At 49.4% G+C, this 20,430-nt stretch overlaps 7 protein-coding genes across 7 annotated transcripts; 3 read left to right on the forward strand and 4 right to left on the reverse strand.

Moving 5' to 3' along the window:
* Positions 1–220: 220 nt before the first annotated feature.
* Positions 221–2,767, reverse strand: LTR64_000374 (uncharacterized protein; the record flags this gene model as incomplete). The annotated part of the gene is made up of 3 exons (XM_064894759.1): positions 221–1,308; positions 1,365–2,552; positions 2,602–2,767. The coding sequence occupies 3 exons, from the start codon at positions 2,765–2,767 to the stop codon at positions 221–223; spliced, it is 2,442 nt and encodes an 813-aa protein (XP_064757446.1).
* Positions 2,768–3,615: 848 nt separating this feature from the next.
* FAA4 (long-chain fatty acid-CoA ligase) lies at positions 3,616–5,826 on the reverse strand (the record flags this gene model as incomplete). The annotated part of the gene is made up of 3 exons (XM_064894760.1): positions 3,616–3,702; positions 3,751–5,305; positions 5,357–5,826. The coding sequence occupies 3 exons, from the start codon at positions 5,824–5,826 to the stop codon at positions 3,616–3,618; spliced, it is 2,112 nt and encodes a 703-aa protein (XP_064757447.1).
* A 423-nt stretch (positions 5,827–6,249) lies between these two features.
* RKM5 (Ribosomal protein lysine methyltransferase) lies at positions 6,250–7,186 on the forward strand (the record flags this gene model as incomplete). Its single annotated transcript, XM_064894761.1, has 2 exons — positions 6,250–6,325; positions 6,387–7,186. 2 exons carry the CDS (start codon positions 6,250–6,252, stop codon positions 7,184–7,186), a joined length of 876 nt encoding a protein of 291 aa, XP_064757448.1.
* A 1,379-nt stretch (positions 7,187–8,565) lies between these two features.
* Positions 8,566–9,415, forward strand: LTR64_000377 (uncharacterized protein; the record flags this gene model as incomplete). The annotated part of the gene is made up of 2 exons (XM_064894762.1): positions 8,566–9,194; positions 9,292–9,415. The coding sequence occupies 2 exons, from the start codon at positions 8,566–8,568 to the stop codon at positions 9,413–9,415; spliced, it is 753 nt and encodes a 250-aa protein (XP_064757449.1).
* Positions 9,416–12,164: 2,749 nt separating this feature from the next.
* LTR64_000378 (uncharacterized protein) lies at positions 12,165–14,264 on the reverse strand (the record flags this gene model as incomplete). The annotated part of the gene is made up of 4 exons (XM_064894763.1): positions 12,165–13,162; positions 13,253–13,709; positions 13,764–14,009; positions 14,058–14,264. The coding sequence occupies 4 exons, from the start codon at positions 14,262–14,264 to the stop codon at positions 12,165–12,167; spliced, it is 1,908 nt and encodes a 635-aa protein (XP_064757450.1).
* Positions 14,265–14,986: 722 nt separating this feature from the next.
* LTR64_000379 (uncharacterized protein) lies at positions 14,987–16,627 on the reverse strand (the record flags this gene model as incomplete). The annotated part of the gene is made up of 1 exon (XM_064894764.1): positions 14,987–16,627. The coding sequence occupies one exon, from the start codon at positions 16,625–16,627 to the stop codon at positions 14,987–14,989; it is 1,641 nt and encodes a 546-aa protein (XP_064757451.1).
* Positions 16,628–17,217: 590 nt separating this feature from the next.
* Positions 17,218–19,593, forward strand: LTR64_000380 (uncharacterized protein; the record flags this gene model as incomplete). The annotated part of the gene is made up of 3 exons (XM_064894765.1): positions 17,218–17,267; positions 17,488–17,777; positions 17,828–19,593. The coding sequence occupies 3 exons, from the start codon at positions 17,218–17,220 to the stop codon at positions 19,591–19,593; spliced, it is 2,106 nt and encodes a 701-aa protein (XP_064757452.1).
* Positions 19,594–20,430: the final 837 nt, after the last annotated feature.

The following is a 20,430-nucleotide window of genomic DNA, read 5'->3' on the forward strand; positions in this document are numbered from 1 at the left end:
TTGGCCACGTGCTGGAAAAGAGGGCACCAAAGTGGCATTGTGGGGGGAATACTGTAAATTGACTAATCGAGATGCAGCTGCAACAACTTACCACAGAGGAATGTCTACACTCAAGGGACAGAAAGAATTGGATTCGAGAGCTCCCCAAATTGACTAAATCGCAGTTCATACTTGATGGTCCCGAAAATACCTCTAACCTGACCCCCAAACGACGATGTACCTAACTCTCATCATCCGCCAATTCAAACAAGATAGCCGTCGCACAGAATCCAGCCCTATTGACACTCCAGCTCAACAGCGGCGTCCTCTCATAGCTGACCATGAACTCACTTCCCTTGGTACTAAAAGCCCACAGATAGATATTATTGGAATTCTGAATATCCACCATGCGCTCCTGACAGGTCTCGGTACCAAGGCATATCGGCGTATTGTAGTTCTCGAAGAAGTTGTACAGTCCACTGCCGTAGACGTAGATATCCGAGCTGTTGACGAAACGCGCGCCCCAGGTTCTGGCACAGTTGCGTTGCTCACAGTCAGCGAAAGTGGGATCGCCCCAGCGTTCCTGTGGCACGAAGGGGATGAGTGCGTCGGGATTGCCCTGGTAGTAAGCCGTCTCAGTCTGGATGACGCCAGCAAAGGTGTTGCGCGTATTCTGCCACTGGTAGTTGTACAGAGTACTATGCTCAGTACTGGTGCCCCAAAGCCAATTCGGACCATCCCCTTCAATCAAGAAACCCCGACCATTGTAAATATTCGTCTGAGCACGCGTATCCATATCAAGTTCGTGATCCGAAACCCACCCCCAGATATTCTCAAAATACCCGTTCCCATCGGACGTGATATGCAACAGCAGAAACGCCGCAGTACACTCCGCAACTTTCGGATCATCCGCAAGCACAGGAATCTCAGGAGTCTTAATACAACGGTCCTGCTGAAGGTCCGTACCAGCCGTCGACCCGATCCTGAAATGTGCGTCCCACATGCCTGCGCTACCTGGACTGGCGGCCTTGACGTTCCATTCCATGCACACGGCGCCGGGTGTTGGGCCTCGAGTCTCCCACATGAGATCCTGGATTTCGACGTTACCTACGTCGCCGCGGTTGCCGACTCGCCACATAGGTCGGGGATTGTTGACATCTTGGAAGTTGGGGCCTGTTCCCATGATGATGGAGTAGAGCTCGCCCACGATGCGAATGTTAGAGGGGACGTTGACTGTATCTGTGATGATGTAGGCGCCCTTGTCGAAGTAGCAGATGTTGCCTGATGAGGAGCATGAGTTCAAGAACTTCTGCATGGCTACTGTGTCGTCTGTCATTGCGTTAGCATTCATGTAAATTCAATAGAGTGTTGAAAGGAGCACTGACCTGTTTGACCATCTCCAGCAAGACCCGATCCAAGAGCACTGGAGATTTGGCTGAGCGAGAAGTCCTCATACTGAGGCTTTGATCGTGAGAACCATTTTCCGTTGGCATCTACCAATGGTGCTGGCCGTTCGATGGGTGACAATGAACGCTGAATGGTAATTTCTTGCGCAGTGCGTCTTTCTTCCGTGGTGTTTCCATAAGAACATGTGGTTCCATTGAAGGTCTGCCCATTGAGTGATTGTGCCGCAGTAGTCCAAGCATTTCCTTGTGCCCAAAGGTCGATCTTTTGGTTTCCAGCGAGGATAGTCCTTGATGCGGTACCTCCAGCGGCTGCAACAGCTTGTGGCGTGCCTGTAAAGTCCACATTCTCAAGCATAAGACTGCCTGCACTTTGCGGGCTAGAGTATCCGGGTGCATAAGGTGTCAAGATGCCTTGTGTAGCTTGGATTGAGGAGTCAGCAACGATAACAGAACCTATGGCCTGATTGGAGAAACCACCAGATGACATGTCGAGACCAACATCACAACCGGTGATCTTCAGGTCTGTGTAGAGCCAGACCCAATCGAACACCATCTGGATGGCTGTTGCTGAGTTACTGATCTGTAGGTTCCTGGTTGTGAACTGCTGCGCACCCAGAGTAGCACCAATTTTGCCGCCTTCGATGAAGATATCGGACATGAACCCTCCGGAACCATTCTCGGCGTAAATGCCTTGTTGCTCGTTACCCGGGAATCCCTTGGGCCTCATTCGGATGCGAACGTTGTTTAGATGTGTAGCTTGAGCTACCTGCCAGTGAATGCCGGTTGCGAATGTTGGAGCTTCGGTCATGTCGATGATGACATTTCGAAGTTGTCGAAAGAAGTTGTTTTGATTAGCATGCCATTGAGCACCGCTCGCATCGGGTATGTAGATGTTCGAGTCAAAAACTGCCAATCCGATGTCGTTCTTGTAATTTGCATCAACCTTGAAGGTGGGAGGATTGACGGCGTCACCAACGATCTGTGTCTTGTAGTACATGACAAGGTTGCCTGACACCCTGTAGGTCCCTGACGGAAAGTACACAAGAGCTGGAGTGATGGTTGAAGACTCGCAGTAGGTGCCGCGTATCACATCACCACCACCGCATCTATTGCCTGGGTCTTGAATAGCATCATTTATGCACTGTGTAGCGTCAACAACTCCAGTGTCTAGGACCACATTGTCAGCAGAGCATTTATCACCAGCGAGACCACTTACTGTCGCAACCATAGTCTAGCACATTTCGCCAGGCTTTGTAGTTGGGATCTGGCTGAAACGCGACTTTTCCAATGTGGTTGTACTGCCCTAACCACCACTGAGCTGAAGATAACGAAGAAAGAGCGAATATAAGCGGTAAGAACCGCGATGCCTTCATGATAGACATGGTGCTGCTAGCATTAACGAGAGACTGCTGCGACCTTGCGAGAAGCTGTTGAGAGGGAAAGCCAGCAGCTGAAATGGGACACGTAGGATTGTGTTTTGCGAGGTCTCCTCACTGGTATGTGATCCCCAGCCTCGAATCTCGATGAAGGGGGTCAACACGAACCGAAGAATGCCATCCCTTGCTTGGCAAGCTCATTACCTCTTTTGAACTGGAATCTTGCTTCACCAGATATCCTCGCCAAAACGGAATCACGATACCGGTCACAGTCAACCTAAACCGACAGTATGAAATCAATATTAGCAGCAGCTTTGATGCTGCTTGTCTTGCAATTAGGGCTAGCAGCCGAGCTAAGAGCACGTCAAAACGAAGAGCAAACAGAAAAGACGTAAGTTACATTGTGCGTGAGATTCGTGCAGAAGGCTGACCTATGCCACAGTTGTCCTGAAGATTGGTACAATTGCAACAAATTCTGCTGTATCGAGCCTTGTCAAGGTGACGGAAATTGTCCGGCTGAGGTCCTTTCGAGGATGGGGTATTCGAGATTCGGCCAGATTGTTGCTCGAGAATAAGGAGTCGAAGAAGCTTGTCTGTGAACTTGATCTGGAAAGGAGATTTGTGCCTGCAATTTTCCTAGCTAAAGATCAGCGACTTTTTGATGACATACCTGCACATTTTGGAGACGAGCGGGCGTTCTACAAGCTAAACATCGAGACTTGGCACGACTTCAGAACATGGCGGTTACTACAAAGGTCAACTTTTTGACTCGAAATCCATTAAGCAAGGTCGTGATGGTATAGCTGATAAATCAATGCTCACAAAACAAACAATTCGTGTCGAAAAGCGACGATCTAGCCGCCATAGGCTGCTTTGATCTCCTCCTTATATCTTTCTTGAATCTTCTTCCTCTGTAGTTTCTGTGCTGGAGTAAGAAATCCCTGATAGTGGTCAGCAAGCAATCTTCGAGTGGCCCAAATAGTACTTACATTCTGTGGTGTCCATTCTTCGTCTGCAAGGACAACTCCATCAAGAATTTCGATGCCTGAAAGACCACCCTCTTTACCAGATTTCTGAATGTCCTTGAGAACCAGATCGTTGATTTTCTTGTCGTGTACCATAGACTCCAACGACGATGCCTGAAGACCATTAGATGAAGCTAATTTGGCTAAGGCAGCCTCGACAGGCACAATGACACCAACAGGCTTGGCCTTGTCGGGATCGGCATAGACGCAGATTCTGCCTACGACTGGCGAAGACAAGTAGATGGATTCAAGTTTTTCCAGAGCGATGTATTCACCGTTCAGAGTCTTTACCAGATTCTTCTTTCGGTCGATGATCCTGAGATGTCCGTTGTGGTCGAATTCACCAATGTCGCCGGACATGAACCATCCATCCGAGGAAATAGCTTCTTTAGTCTCTTTCTCGTTGTCCCAGTATCCTTCTGTGACAGGATCGCCCTTGATCCAGATCTCTCCCTGTGGTGGGTTGTTGGTTGAGAAGTAGCCAGCTTCGGCGAAGTCTACCAACTTGACCTCGACACAACCGGGAATGTCGCCCAAGGTGTAAGGGTTCCACTCGAGAGGATCCTGAATGGCACCCATTGCACAAGTCTCGGTAAGTCCATAGCCTTGGATCATAGGAGTAATGGCGTATGAGATAAACTTGACTGTATCGACAGACACAGGGCCACCACCATTGAAAGCGATACGAAGGCGACCACCAGTGGCATCTTTCAGTTTCTTGAAGACGATCGAATCGAGTGTACCAGCACCGGGAAGGCCAGCGTTGAGTAACATGGCTTTGAGGGACATGCCTCCCCAGAACAAACTTCTGACAATAGGAGAGCCAGCGCTGACCTTAGCAATGATGCCCTTTTTGATGCTTTCCCAAACTGCTGGTACACCAATCAGAACTGTTGGCTGAAACTCCCTGATGTCTCCTTTGCAATTACGCACTGAAGTGTCGGATAGAGTTTTTGGATTGCCATAACCCATGACAGCACCCCAAAACATGGTAGCGTTCTCGAACATGAATTCGAAGATGTGGGATTGAGGTAGATATGTCAAGACGGAATCAGCAGGGCCGATGAAAGGAGCCACAACTGATTGAACACCAGCTAGAGCGCCGACAACGCCCTTGTGTTTAATGGTAACACCTTTTGGTGGACCTGTAGAGCCAGAAGTGTACATGATACATGCCAGGTCTTCTGGAGAAGGTGGCACAGGATCGTATGGGTTCTGCTTGCCCAAGGACAGCAATTCATCAAAGCTCATGATCTGGAGCTCGCTGTTTGCCTCTTTCAACTTGTCGGCATCTGCTTGCTTGAGTTCTGGCTCGGTGTTGTAGATGATATGTTTGATTGCAGGAGCGTCTTTGATGACTTTGGCCAGAGTAGGGAGGAGGTTGGGATCAACGAAGATGGCGACTGAGCCTGTTTGTTTAAGAGAATGTCGAAGACCCTCCTCGCCCAAAGAGTCGTAGGCTGTGACGATGGGGATCGACTGAGCTGAGGCCGCGTGTGACATACATAGCCAGTGACCACTGAAAGAATGTTAGCAATCTGTTTCTAGAACTGCTTGGAGTCAAACATACCTGGTTGCACCATACAAGTGCATCTTGTCGTCCTTGTTCATGCCCAGGTGTCGCAGACCTGACGCAGCATTCAGAGCCATTTGCTCATATTCGTTGAAGGTGATGTACTCGTAGCCACTGAGCTCAAAGTATGTCCATTTCTTGTCTACTTCCTGCTCTTTCCCATCGACAATCTTCTTGACCTTCTTGTTCTCGGTATGAGTCTTTACGACCTTTCTTGTGCCGTAGCATTTTGCATTGCCGAATTTACGGGCTGCCCTTCTGAAATTCTCGTAGATTGTGCTTACTTCTGCTGAAGGCTTGGTAATGAGCTGATCTTTGGCGAATCGGTTCCTGCGCGGGACGGTCTCGCCCTTCTTCTTCTCATATCCTGGAGCTTCTATGGTGAAGGGTCCCTTCCTGTACATATACGGCTGCACGGTGCCAGTGATGCGTTTCTCGCCCTTGAGGGCATCTTCTGCGTTGGCCATGATGCTATAGAGTGCGGACGCGCAAGATTAGCCCAAGCTTCGATCCAGTCGTGGTTTACAGTGACTCGAAAATTAGCGCGTGGAGTGAAGAGTATGAGGAGGTTAACAATAGGTATTATATTCGTGTGAAACTGCTAACGGCTCAGTTCGGATCAGTGCTGCTCATATACTGCCAATGATCGAGATGTTGATATGGCTGCGCCAACGTACAGCATCCTACCACAGCGGCTTAGGCTGCTCGTCACACTGCCAATTACGTATCTTGACTCCAATCCGGGGACTTGGCGGGACCCCGCCAAGCTTCTGCTAGGGCTATTCAGAATTCAACCATCTGGTTTTCGCATTGGAAGGAGACCTGTTCGTTGGAAGATAATATTCTCCCTCCTTCCACTAGATAGGCGGGCATTTCACAGTCTGCTAGGGATGACGCTCCCGTCAATCCGTACTTCTACTGAGAAGCTGGATGCCATTGCCATTGAGGTGACCGATGTCGACGAAGGTTGGTCTATTGCAGCCGTATTTGCATTACCTGTGTCCTCGTATCTTTCTCACTGCATCAGAAACCTATTCCCTGTTCAGCCATGCACTTCCTTCAACCAACCTCGGCATGGTTGATGCGAAATCGAGCATGATCACCATCGAAGTTGCAGGGAACACATACGAGATACGCCAAAGTCCTGGTCTGCTGACCTCCTCCAACTCTGAGGGTACTACCGGTGCAGCCTTGTGGAAGATCTCTCCTCTTATTGCGGAATGGCTTGCGGATCGTGATAATGCTCTACGGACCACTAGCATTCTGCATGCTCAGGCTACAGTCATCGAATTAGGATGTGGCATAACTGGACTCATTGGTCTCGCTCTGTCTCGTCTGGTCGCAACGTACATTCTGACTGACCAGAAATCCGTCCTCAAGCTACTGCAAGAGAACATCAGGACCAACCTGTCGTCCCTCAACCGTGACAAAAATGCCTCACGTTCTTCGCAGAAGCACAAAGCCTCCTCAAGAAACAACCCCGACGTACGTGCCATTGAGTTAAATTGGGAAACTGATGGAATTGACGTATTGAACGATGCCCTACCAGTTGATCAGTCTATTGACCTTGTGGTTGTCTGTGATTGTGTTTTCAACGATTTCTTGCTTGAGCCCCTCGTGACTATGTGCACCAAGTTGTGCTCAAGGCATAGAGAAACACCCACCATCTTGCTTATCGCTCAGCAACTCCGTTCCGATGAGGTCTTCTCAGCTTTTTTGACTATTCTTTCACGTAGCTTTCGTGTCTGGCGATTCTCCGACAACTACCTGCCCGACTCACTACAAGAAGGGACGGGATTTGCTACACATGTTGCCGTACTAAAGTGATGCTGTTTAGTCTCCCTGGCCCGGAATGGTCTGCTCTCAAAGATCATCACGAGCTTCTGCCACGATCCTACAATTCTAGACAAACCAAGGGGTAAGCCTCATCAGCCCAGCATTCCAACGAACACCACCTCGAGTGGTCTGTGCCTGAAGGACCATCCTATGCACTTCAGCTTTTCATGCCACTTCCATGAGCGATATTGGAAATATTCGTCGACTAGAAACCACGACAGCGATATCTCCAGCCATGGCTAATCGAGCGCGGCAGGCTGTCTACCTGGTCTTCTTCGTAACTTCGGTGCTAGGGTACGTCGACTTTGGCACAATAACACAGCCGTATCGTTTTGAACCGACTTTCGAAGTACCTCGACCTCATCAGTTACCCGACGATGTTTGGATGCGTTACGCGACCTATCACTCTCACCTCACAGCCGTGGCACCCTCAGTCAGGTTACTACGTAATGGTTCGCTTTCGACTTCTTGGAGCATACACTCTCAGGATCAGCTTCGACCATCACGTACTATTGCACATCAAGGTCTGAGAAAACGGCAAGGAGTTTTTTCTGGAGATCCTCCAATTCCAACCTGCAGGCAGTGTGATAGGGATGGCCAACCCATCAACAATAACAATAGCACTAATGGTCCCATCTGCTCGTTGGTGAATTACGGCGTAAGTGCCCAATACTGAAGTGAAAGAACCTTGCGCGTTAACAGCAAATGACAGGGTATCTTTCGCTCCGGTGGTTTTGGCCCCTCGGCATCTCTTCCAGACTACTGTTTCAATGCTGGCTATGGAGGACCACTGATACCGACTCCAGAACCTACAGACGCTGGCTTACCATGCTGTCCAATATGTTATCCGGCTAGCAACAATACAGCCATCATCACATCAGGAGTGCTTAGCACGACTGGACCGATTACCACTCCCACACGGCGTCCAGGTGGGAACGGAGGTGGCGTCATCGGAAGTGGTATTGGAGGTGATGGCGACGGCTCGACCATTACAGTCACAGACATCACGATCGAGCCAGAAATCACCATTACGCGCACGACATTGAGCGTTGAGACGATCACCCCCCCAGCAGATCCTACAGTATCAATTGTCCCTGATACAATTATTGGTTGCGGAACGGCTTCGGGTTGTGGCACAGTCGGTAAGCACTCGTCAACTATACTAAGCCCGCAACTCGTGCTAACTCTTGCTAGTCGGAAATGGAACAGTCTACCTGGCACCCTTCGGATTTCCAGCCGTCACATCGGTCGGAACAGTCACTGGCTGTGCACCCACAGTCATTGGTTGCGGCACAATGATAGCCACAACAGGTACCTTCACCGGCACAGCAGATGTCAGTGCCTGCGGCGAAGGTACAGGTTGCGCAACCATGATCGGTACCGGTACAGTCTGGCCAGCAGGGTTCATGGACATGATCAGCTTCGTGTCATCCGGCACCGTCACAGGCTGCGGCCGCGTCAAAGGATGTGGTGTCCTGACCGGCACCGGTACCTTCACAGTCAGCGAACCATTCACAACAACCATCCAACCGTCACCCACAGTCAACGTCTACGTCAGCTATTGCCCACCAGACCCAGCAGTCCAGAACCCACTCATGAGGCTCGCAGGCAACATCTCCGATCCAGACGCTTATCTGCGCTACGCAATATCTCCAACCCTAGCTGGTGGCAGCAACTACACACAGCTCAACAGTACCGGCAACTCAACCTCACTCGCCAATACACTCTGCCGCGTCTGTCCCGAAGACGCTGGAATATGCTGCCCTCCCTTCACAGACTGCGGCGCCGATGGCCACTGTCCCTGGAACGCACTCGAAGGTTGTGGCTACGCCATGTTTGGTGTCAATCTCGTCAACGTGGATAACAGCAGCGAGAGCTTGGGTATGGCTGCGTTGCCTCCTGGATCTGGGTATGTGAGACTGCGCGCGCCAGGATTGCCGGGTAGTAAGAAGAAGGGTACGAGTGACAGTGGTGCTGCTAGTGAGGATTCGGCGCCTGGGTATGATACTGTTGATATTGGAGCGGGATTGAGTGAGGCACAGAAGATACGCAAGAGGCTGGCCGGTGGGAAGCAGGTGGTTCACGATCATGTTCAGGCTCATGCTCATGGTCGAAGGGGGCTTGCTCATGGGGTGGCGCATCAGCATGGGCATGGGCACTAGGTGGTTGCTGCAAGATGTATTGGAACGAGCTGCGAGGAAACAGCAAATTGAGATTTAGTAACCTCGAGAGCACATTCTTGACCAAGCATTTCTGTTCAGATATGAATATCCGGTCTCTTCTGTATCACTCGAACCATTCTATGTCCACATTTTGGTTCATTACTCATATTCATGTACATCCGGGTATCTCTGAACTATCAGTCCTTTTTCTTTTCCCTCCATCCAGAACGCCATCGCTAAAATCTTGATCGTTGACCTCATCTGTTCTTCAGTAGAAACTCCAATTATCCAACACCGCATCCCCTACTCCCTCCTTCCCCTCCTCCCCTTCCCTCCCAAAAACCCTCCCCGGTATCCTCCACTCAACAACCGGCTCCCTCCTCCCATCCCTCTTCAACTCCCCCTCCAACATAGTCCCATACCCATGATCCAAAAAATCCTCCAAATTATACTGCTGCTTCGTAAATTGCTCACTGATAATCTTACAAATCTGCGCTACCGTCGGGTTATAGTGATCTTGTAACGTATGTAATTCCCACAACGAACTATCGATTGCGCCTGTATGTTGCGGATCTGTCTCGTTGGCATCGTAAGGGTCAATACCTAGTTTCTCTGTAGGTTTCGTGTAGGGCGGATGAGGGGCGCGATGGAGCATAAAAGTACACGTTGGATGGTCTTTGAGGAGGTTATAGATGAATGGGACCATGGAGATTATTGCTGCTGGAGGCGCGAAGAGGCTTAACCTGCTCAATCTTTTTATGAAGCTTGCTATTGTTGTGGCGGGGATGTGGTTTGTGGGCGCGAGGAAGGTGTCGAGGTGCCGGAGGAAGCGGGATTTGTACTTGCTGTGGAGGATGTTATTGTCGAGAAGGGCGTAGAGGCGAGTGTAGAATTGTGGGTAGTCGAGGTTGCGGGTGATGATGAGTTGGAAGAGGCCGCTTAGGGCGGGCACGGCGATGGACAGGTCTGGCGGGGAGAGGGAGACGCAGTCGGTGAAGAAGTCCATGAGGATTTCTGGTCGGCGCAGTGAGGATAGAACTTCTGGGTTTTGCAGTCTTTTGAGGAGCGCTTTCTTTTGTGCTCTGCTCATGGGCTGGCTAAGTTCAGTATACCATTGCTTGTCAGACATCTCGTGTATTGCGATTCGATGTCCTACCAGTGAAGTGTCGTGAGCTCGGCAAAAGGGTTGCACTGATCGCCAAAATCATCTACTAGGTGGTGTGGTAGTGGCATAAAATATAAACATTCAACATCGACTGCTCGGTCGCGAACATTTTTATTGGAAGGTTACTACTGACTCTTATAGCCGCTTGTGGTGGTTTACTCAACGACAACATCGGCAACTTGTACACGAATCGTACTCACTCTTCGTCTATGGTGGTATAGAGAACATCAACAAGCTTGACACATTGCCCATATTCAGTCCTCCACATCAAGCATCACTGCAATCTCCTCACTTTCCTGACTGGCCTTCAGTCTTGCCATTAGCTGCTCGAAATCCTCCACATCTCCCCTCTGCTTGCTCGCCTGTACACAAACAAGGCATGTATAGTAAGGTTAGTGATCCCCAGCAGCAAATGGTTGTCGTTGGCCAGCTCGAGCGGCCGTTGTCCTTGCACTCTAGCATCGCAAACCATGTAATTTCGCTGAAAATTCGGGCAGGTGCAGCTGTAACCCAGGGTCTCACGGACGCTTGAAAGAGATCGCGGATGTCTGTACTAGTATTTAGAGCTTCATAGTGCTTCTACTTGTCCGTCTTGCTCCCATTAAAGTAAACAGGACCACAGAAGTCTTTCTTGAAAATCTCGAGGCACAAGGATCCCTCGTGCCTAATAATGCTTCATTGATGCAAGAGCGTGGAGGGTTCTTCACAATCGGTCGCCAACAACCATCCACTTTGAACGAAATTGAGCCACTCTTACTGTACATTATACTGCTGCTATGCTGTCCGCAAGCAGACTCTCTTCTAATGGCGTCTTTAACGTTGAGCGATCGGCTACAGTGATCAAGCGTCAAAACGTGGATGTGGTCCAGCACTGCCGTAGATATCTTACAATAATCGACGGACCTCTAACTCAACATCAAACATCCAGCCGTCCCACCAAAGCCTTCTCATCGTCCGTTGGGTTAGGATCTCCGTGTATCGAACGAGGTCGACGTGGATAGCCCGTCTTCTACGACTTTGAAGGTAACAACGACAGAGCCTCAACCACAATGGTAGACGTGGGGCGGCAGAATATATTTCTTATCCAGTGGCGTACCTTTCTTCATCTTGATGGTTGAAGAGCTGCATTACGCAGACGCTGCTGTCAGAGGTCAATGAACTTCCCAGTATAGGGACGACGCGTCCGCAGATGGTGGATGCATAAGTTGAGAGAAAGACGAACTGAGAGAAAGTGGAATATCCACGCGCACCACTAGCGTGATGCGCACGCACTGTCGGAGCGCAGGGCATCGGCTTCAGGCTCTCACCAGCAGGAAGATATTGCACACAAAATATGGCAAAACACATATAAGACACTTTACAATAGCATACAGTATATTTTCACCCCTGTCAGATTGGGGATAGCAACGCGACATCTCGCTACAGTGGCTGTGCCATTCTCGTAATTAGCTATCGCTACAGTAAAGGGGGCAAACTTGGGTAAATCAGGAGACCCGATATTGCGCAGGTTCTGACGATGACTTCAGTCTGACGCGCAAGGCGTCCAAACCAGTCATCCTTATGTCCTGCCCATCATCTACTTATATTAAAGCCGCGTGCCAATCTGATCCAATGCCCTGAGACCATTACTTCACCTATGCACCTAGCTAGGAGGATAGCTTATGAACATCTGGTTGAACTGCGACGCCTGATATCCCCATTGTCCAGTCTCAGTATTAAGCGTCAAGTTCGTCATCACTATCTCACCTCGTTGAAGCGCGCCGCTCGCGACTCTCCCTCCCGCCACCGGTCTCGCCAAATGGTTGTCACCAGCATAGACCGTGAAATTCGCAAGAGGCACCTCGTAGGGGTTCCTGGTGGCCACTGAGGGACTGCCGAAAAACTGGGCCTCGACCTTCTGAGCGTCAATGTGTAGCTCAAAATAACCTCGATAATAGCCCTCCTGCCACTGGAGTTCTTGGTTGTCCCCAACAATTCGTCGCGAACCACGAATGTTTGTGGTCAGGTTGCCTCCAGGTCCTGACGAGCTGACAGCGGTTCCAGCAAATTCCACACCTATGCTACCAGCACCAGTAGCAGGATCGTAATTCTCTTCGCCTAGCCAGATCATGTCGCTTACCCAATTCTGATGTGAGTCACCTGCTAGCATGATATTGTTTCCGATCATGTTGTCGTACAAATGCTGGTATGTCCTGTTTCTGTTGGCTGTGTAGCCATCCCATGAATCAACAGGGAAAGGGATGTACGGGTCATCCTCGTCGAGAGTGGAAGTCTCGTTGATCCGACTAAAGATGATCTGATTGCCAATAATCCGCCAGGTGGCACCTCGTTCTTTCGATGCAAGAAGATTGTTGTAGAACCAGTTTTCTTGCCTCGAACCCATCAAGGAACGTCCAGCATCGTTCGAGATCTCATACACATACTCGTCATTCCAGCCCAGGCTAGTGATGCTGCGATCATACGAGCGAGTATCAAGCATGATCAAGTCCATTAGCTTGCCCATTCTGAAGCTGCGCCATATTCGTAGGTTGTCGTCAAGATCTGCCTGGCGCAGTGGCATCCACTCAAAGTATGCACGTACTGCATTCATCTTGCGTTGGTCAAAGCTGACACCGTCGTACTTATTGAAAGAGTTCTCCGCTGTGAATAGTTAGCTTAGCAATTTCAAATGATGAGGTACTTGTGCAGTCGGAGGGGCCCAGGCGGCGACGAGGCTCTGGAGTTACTTACTGTTGTTCATTGCAGAGCTACCATCTCGGTAGTTGTTATTGGCGATCTCGTGGTCATCCCATACCGTAATAAAGGCATGATTCTGGTGTATGAGCCTCAAGTCGAGATCTGAGCGGTACTGCGCGATACGAGTTCGATAGTCGTAAAGAGTCACTATCTCGCGTCCAGGTGCGCTCGCGCGAGGATCTCTACCAAGGACACCACGACTTGTTTCGTAAATATAGTCGCCTAAATGGAGAGCATAGTCGAAGTTATCCTTCCTGGCCGCGTTACCATACACATTGAAGTAGCCATTTGGATAGTTACTACAGCTGAAGACTGCGAACGAGAGTGCAGTGGTTGCGTCGTCTTCAGTAGGCGAGGTCTTTGTGCGGCCAATGGGACTAGCTATTTGAGAGTTGCAGACAGTGAACTGGTAGTAGTATGTAGTATAGGCTTTCAAACCCTTTGCCTCGATCTGAATATGGGTTAGACCTCTGTGCCAGGAAACATCGGCTCCGACAGATCTCACCTTGATGGTATAGTCGATGTCTGACGTAGTGTAGACTTGGCCACCAGCAGCGGATGCCCCTGCCATGTTGGGGCTCGTCGTAACCTTCCAGTTTACACAAATCGGCGAAGAAGACATCTGAATATATCGCTCTGTGTCATGATTGAAGAGCGGCACATTACCCTCCACCGTCACGTTGGATCTATCGGCCTCATATTGAGGTGAGACTCGTGTCCACAAGATGACAGAGTCCGCCCAGGGATCTCCCTACACTTGTCAGGATGAGGAGGGGCCTCAGAGTACGGTGATACCTACAGAGGCAACCCCATGAGTAAAATTGAGTTGTCCGACAGCATGAGGTGTAGAACCATCTCGTTTCCTCAACATTCGTTTTTGCACTTTTGGTACATCGATTCCAAGACTATCGTGGTTGAGTGATGGACTGCGATAGTTGAGGTTCCCATCCCAGAGTGAGGACACTGATAGTGCCAATGCAAGCCAGATGAAGGACTGTGAGAGCATCTTGAACGATCAACGAGTATGCAAGACTTGCAACGAAGCTGAATAAAGCTCGCAGCAGTCTGGCTCACCTCTCTTTCTTCGTGCTATGGCTGTCTTATATTCCAAAGACCAGTACGGGACTCAAGACGCCTGGCCTGCGTCATTGTAGACGAGCAATCATGTTGAATGCTTTCAAATCCAATCGTTATGGGAGTATGCAGCACAATGACGGGCGGCAGCTGTTTTCACATGGGTACTGATGGGCTTGCCTGAAGGCAGAAGGTGGCCTTGCAACGTGTCTAGTAAGCTTTTGCACTATAGCTCCGCGTGGTGGTGAGACCACGTATAATTGGCTGTTAAGTGATCCGATCTGCGAGCCTACCCCGGAATGAAATCTTGGCAGCCTTGGCGGAGTATCCGTATTATCCCAGCGATAACAATGAGACACAGGTTCAGAACGGACCTATTGAGAGAACAGCTTGTAGAACGCGGAGATATCTGGCTAGATTACCGCAGCCTCTGCTCTGGCCTGCCTCTCGCTCTTGACATATCTTGTGCCAGATAGCATGCGTCATTCGATCAGGTTTCGAGGATGACCACCGAACGCAACGGATTGTGGCATCCAAACAGGGCGCTATGAGCCGTACTGGTAGTCATATAAGCAATAGCTGTGGTAGATTGACAACGTTGGCCACCTAATCCACCACTTCAATGCATCACTGAGCAGGCGTCGATGCCTCTTCTCAAGTGAAGGGTTCATTCGAAGGTGGTATGAATCGCGCTGTCAAATCAGGCCTCTGCTCAAAGTGTTTGTCCAAAGGCCAAATCGGTCTTTGAACGTGAAGATGTCCTAGCCTTTTGATATCTTGATCGACGCCACCAGGAGTTAATGCTAGTAGCCAACCTTGAGCCATATCGTAGAGCTCGGGTTCTAAATACCCTATCTTGACGATGACCATGTCAGCTTCTCGAGGCTTCAAGTCCAAGTCCGTGTAGTCTTTCTCAAGATGGTATGGTTTGCGTATTTCCGTGAGTATAGCATACACAGTGCCAATTTGCAGTACAACTTCGAGTCTGGCATACTGATCGCCATGTTTGATAGCATGCACACGACCTGTCATTGTAAGCGGGCCAGAATGGAGATCGTCCACTTCCGCACCAGCTGTGACAGTGACTGTAGATCCTATGCCAGCTTTCGCGGCAATGTGCACAGCTTCAGGACCGGGGATACTTGCATATATGACAATAGGTCCTGTCTTGTGCTGGAATTCAGGTCTTTCTAGTAATCTGGTCAATCCCCAAGTCACATCTCCGGAGCCTCCAGCTGTCGGATTGTCTCCGGAATCAGATATGAAAAATGGCCTCTCATTGTTCGAGCTGTTCAATGCTGCGTCAATGCATTCTTTGTAGTTGCCTGTCTTGGCGACAAAATGAAAGTCCTCGTGCACATCCCAAAAACAATTCGCAAGATCTTCGGCGCCCTTCTTGACAGCCTTTCGATCCCAACCGGTCACCACGACTACTGCAAGATCGCGTGGTTCATCAGCCCATGCGTAGCCGACCCAGACACTGGCATCAATGACGCCATGCATGTCCTCTACCACCGGTACTCGTTCGTACAGGCTCTTTGCGGGCTCATCTCTTGTGCTTGTCTGTTCACCTGGCAGAAGAATTGGGATAGGTATCCAAGCTTTTAGCGGTCTTTTGAAATTATGTCCTTGTCTGTGTTTGCCTTCGATCAACTCTAGGAGATTTCGACAAGCTCTTTCCTTGGTCTCCCAGGTATCAATATGTGGAGCAGTTCGATAGCACGTCAACAAATCACACTCATGAGCCAGATCCTTGGACACGTTTCCATGTAAGTCCATCGACGCACTGATCAGGACGTCAGGTCCGATGACTCTTCGAATTCTTTTAAGCAAAACATGTTCTGCATCCGAGAGGCCTTCCACGCACATCGCGCCATGTATATCAAACCATAGGCCTTCTAGGGCCACGTTGTCTGCCTTGGCATCTAGCACTATCTTCAACAAACGGGTACAGATCTCGGCAGCCAGTGAGTCAAACAATTCTCTTGTCACAATCCCACCGGGTACTGCCTGCCCAATCAAAGCGCCACGCCAGTTGGCTGCATGACGGAGCTCAGTATCTGGGCCAAGAAATCGAATGTATTTATCATCCATGATACTGTCACCGCGGGAAGGACGGAATTGCTCGGGCAATCGCGTGCGTGCGGGCGAGAAGGTAGACGTCTCTATACCCAGCCCTGCAACAGCCACTAGAGGTTTTCCGTGAGCCCGCGAAGCTTTCACTTCACTTTCTGCCATGTTCATGTTGAGTATGATGGTTAGGTTTGACTGGCTCGGAATGTTTGGAGATCCCATGCTGGAGAGGTGCTGGTGTTTACAGTACAATCGCTCAGCGGAACGACTCTGACGCTCGGTAGATACACTTAGCTTGTAGACATATTACATTCCATTAGTGTCCGCAACCGATGTTCGCATGCCTTTGGATGGTACGGAAGCTGTGGTATGGTCGAGCGCCAGTATCGAAGAACACAACGTACTGATACGGACTGCGTTTCGTGCTGTCGGACTGTTAGAGATCGAATTGACGTGTCTGTTGTCTAATTGGGCAGCTTTCGCTGCACTCGAGAACTCGAAGATGACGACCCTAAACAATTGTGCACGTCTGAGATTAGATCGATACTGTCCTGATACAGTCGCGTAACGCGTGACCTCGTACGCGTAGAACAGGTGGAATCGGGAAATCTTTCCCAAAGCACGGGATGCCTTGGTTACCTTTACATCACACGATGTTGGATCTTTTCTCTTTCATTTCATCCGGGTTTTATGTCTCCCATTGCGATAAATCGCTAGAGCATGGTTCGAACGATCACAAATAGCAATAACAATGTTGTTTCGTGCATCGTTTTACGCGAATGATGCAGCTGCCGATTGGCGAGTCCTCGCTCATGAGCTTGGCTCCCACGAGGAACGTCCTCAAGCTTGAATGGATCAATATGTGAGTGAGCAGGCAAGCTCTCTCTTGTGTCAATCTTGATCACGAAACTGAACATCGAACGAATGTGTTCAAGAACGACATCGCTGAATGAACACGGCTCATGCTGCAACGAGACACATCTGCGCTATGAGTACACTCCAATTGAGGCTTCACAGATCCGATGTGTACATCTTGACTCCACGAAGAGCCGTCATGAATGTTCGCTGAAGTTACACAATAGAAATAGTGGTGGATATCTCGCTCTGAGCTATGCTTGGGGCTCGCCGATACCAGATCCGGAACGATATATGTTCATTAGAGGCATTAACAGCATTCAAGGCTGTGTGCCACTGACATACAATCTTGACAACGCTCTTCGTGACCTTCAAGATACTGAAATTGTGCCAAAAGGTTTCTTCATCGATCAAATTTCCATCAATCAGAATGACAACCAAGAGAAGTCAGTACAAGTTGCCGGCATGGGAAACGTCTACAAGTATGCCGACAAAGTCATAACCTATCTGGGTCCTGGTGAAGGAGGTGATCAACTCGCGATAGACCTACTGAATCGCATCACGGAGCATATTGGTCCTTGGATGAATATCTTGAAGTCGTTGGTGGTCTTACCATGGATGTCATCGACCAAATCACAAGGCGCGACATGCCTTTTACCACTCTGTTTGAAGTTGCGGAATTAGAGATAGAGTCCTTCCGGCATCTTGAATGTATAGTGTACCAGAGTGGGTGGGCACAGCGCCTATGGATGTGCCAGGAGAATTTGCTTAATAAGAATATGATTTTTCTGAAGGGATCAACACTCATCGAGCGGCAATCCATGTTTATGTTCCCATTGATTCAAGCCTTGGGTCTTGTCTTTCCTTTGCCAGGAGAAGCAGGCGACTCGTTCAATCAAGCTATAAGTATGGCTGTGTTCTACCAGGAGCTTCATGACAAACAACTTACACGATCCTTCTTTTCGCTTGTGAATACTTTTGGGGCGACTTTGGGTTGCAGTGACCCCAAGGACCGGATATATGGCCTACTGGGTCTGGCAAGAGATAGCTGGAACATTAGCCCCGATTATGATGCCGACAACTTGACTGTATACGCCGATTTCGCACAAAAGTCGATCGAGAAGACCCAGACATTGCGCATCCCGAATTATGCAAATTCAGAATCACTCGAAGCAGTACAACCTCCAGTACCAACCAATTATCCATCCTGGCCAAGCTGGATTCCTGCTTTCCAGGCCTCACTTCCCGATGCATGCACAAATTTGGCAGCTGGCTCAACCGTACCACAAACTCACGTGAAAGTGAGTGACATGATTCTAAACGCGACGGGTTTTGAGGTTGCCAGAATCGATGTCGTGATCGGCGTCTTCGACCAATACGCGTCGCCTTTGACCATGGTCACTCCCTACGATAGCCTCTGCAACACTACAACGTTGATTGAAGCTGCACAGAAGATCCTAAACAGTAGGAAGATCGCAAACGCCGAACAGAGACTCTGCCAGACACTGATGCAGAGTTTTCGATCACCCGTTGCAGATCAAAGTGACAGAGACTGGAATTCTTGTGCAGCATATGCATACAATGTGGTGCTAGATGTTATGCGACAGGCTCGTGATAATCGAGATCCCAAATCCCCCTTTGCTCCAGTCTCGACGACCCATCTCCTAGAAGACGAAGCCAAGCTAGCGAACTGCCTGATTCCCGCTCTAGAATTGAAAGGGCAATCACTGTGTATCACCGCATGTGGTATGCCACTCATGGCTCCTGCTAACGCGCAGAAGGACGATATGGTTGCGGTCCTGCTTGGTGGTGGAGAAGCATATATTCTGCGTCCAGGAGACGAAGATCTACATTCTATGGTCGGTCGTGCCTTCGCGTATGGCTATATGAATGGAGAGACTTTGATCGACGATCTATGGAAGGACAGACTTGCAGACGTCATTGTGAAGATCCTCAACCTAGAATACTACCCTCTTGAGCTTGCGACGACGGGTGAGAATACTATTGCTGAGGAAGACCTTCGAAAAGACCTTCAATCCACAATGGCCTACCTGATCGGGTCCATGTATGTACCAAGGTCGACTTACGTCTTCGGTCATGGGACCGAGGAAGGAACAGCAGAGACTCATGCAGGTGCACGAACCTTTCTCGCGGCAACGCCTACATCCCGCAAAGAAGTCATCCGTCGTGCTGTACAAGAAGGACCATTCGATGTTCACGTAAACACCTTCTGGCGCACAAACTGGTGGCACACAATCGAAACCCTGATCAGCAACAAACTCATTCCTCCTCCTCCGTGGCACGCAAAGCAGCGAACATTCAGCATACGTTGACCTCTACTTCCAAAAACCCTTCCTCAATCTCTCGCACAAGGCAAGAAGAACTGTTGAAAAGTACCATGCTGCACAAGGTGGTAGTGTCAAACCAAGGCAACAAAAGCCGACCATGTACGAAGTACAGAGGGTTGAGGCCCTGATCGAAAAATAGGAATAACCAAAGTTGTCCATTCCGTGGAATGGATCTCAGAGATTAAACTGAGAAGAACAGATACTACACTTGATCTAAGCCAAAATGGCAAAGGAAGCTGGAAAGAAGAAAAGAAGAAAGAAGAGAGGAAGAGGGAAGGACAGATAATTATAGTCGTTGGAAAACATCGAGTGGGTCAGAGGTGGATGCTGTTGATCCAGGCTGCAGTCCGAATATGGAAATCAAACACATCAGTAGACAACATTGTGAAGCTGCAAAGCAGGAACTTGTGTTTAGTCGAGCAGAGTGTCAGGCGACACTTTTTGTGATTCTCACATGCCATCAAAAAGAAACCCCGTCGTTTCGTGTCACGCCCGTACATCAGGATACAAAATCCTTGAACCGTTTTCTGAACATCGTCATACCTTCTACTTTTGGCCATAGGCATCATCCCAGGCTCTCCTACCGGTAACTAATGCCTATGTTTCCAGTTTTCAGTGCTGTTCCCCAGCGCCAGGCTGCCTATGAATGGCAGAGGAAGGTGTGCCGTTCAAAAACTCACACCGTCCCAAGTGGCAATCGTACCTTCACAATCGACCTGCACTCTGGACTCTCCCAACCTGCAGACTTCCAAATAACACACGAGCAAAAAGAAGATTCTCTATTCTTGTCAAATCAGACATTTCATTGTTAGCTATCTACTT

The sequence above is a fragment of the Lithohypha guttulata genome (genome assembly GCF_036872675.1).
Source record: "Lithohypha guttulata strain CCFEE 5908 chromosome Unknown scaffold_1, whole genome shotgun sequence".
NCBI classification, from domain to species: Eukaryota; Fungi; Ascomycota; class Eurotiomycetes; order Chaetothyriales; family Trichomeriaceae; genus Lithohypha; species Lithohypha guttulata.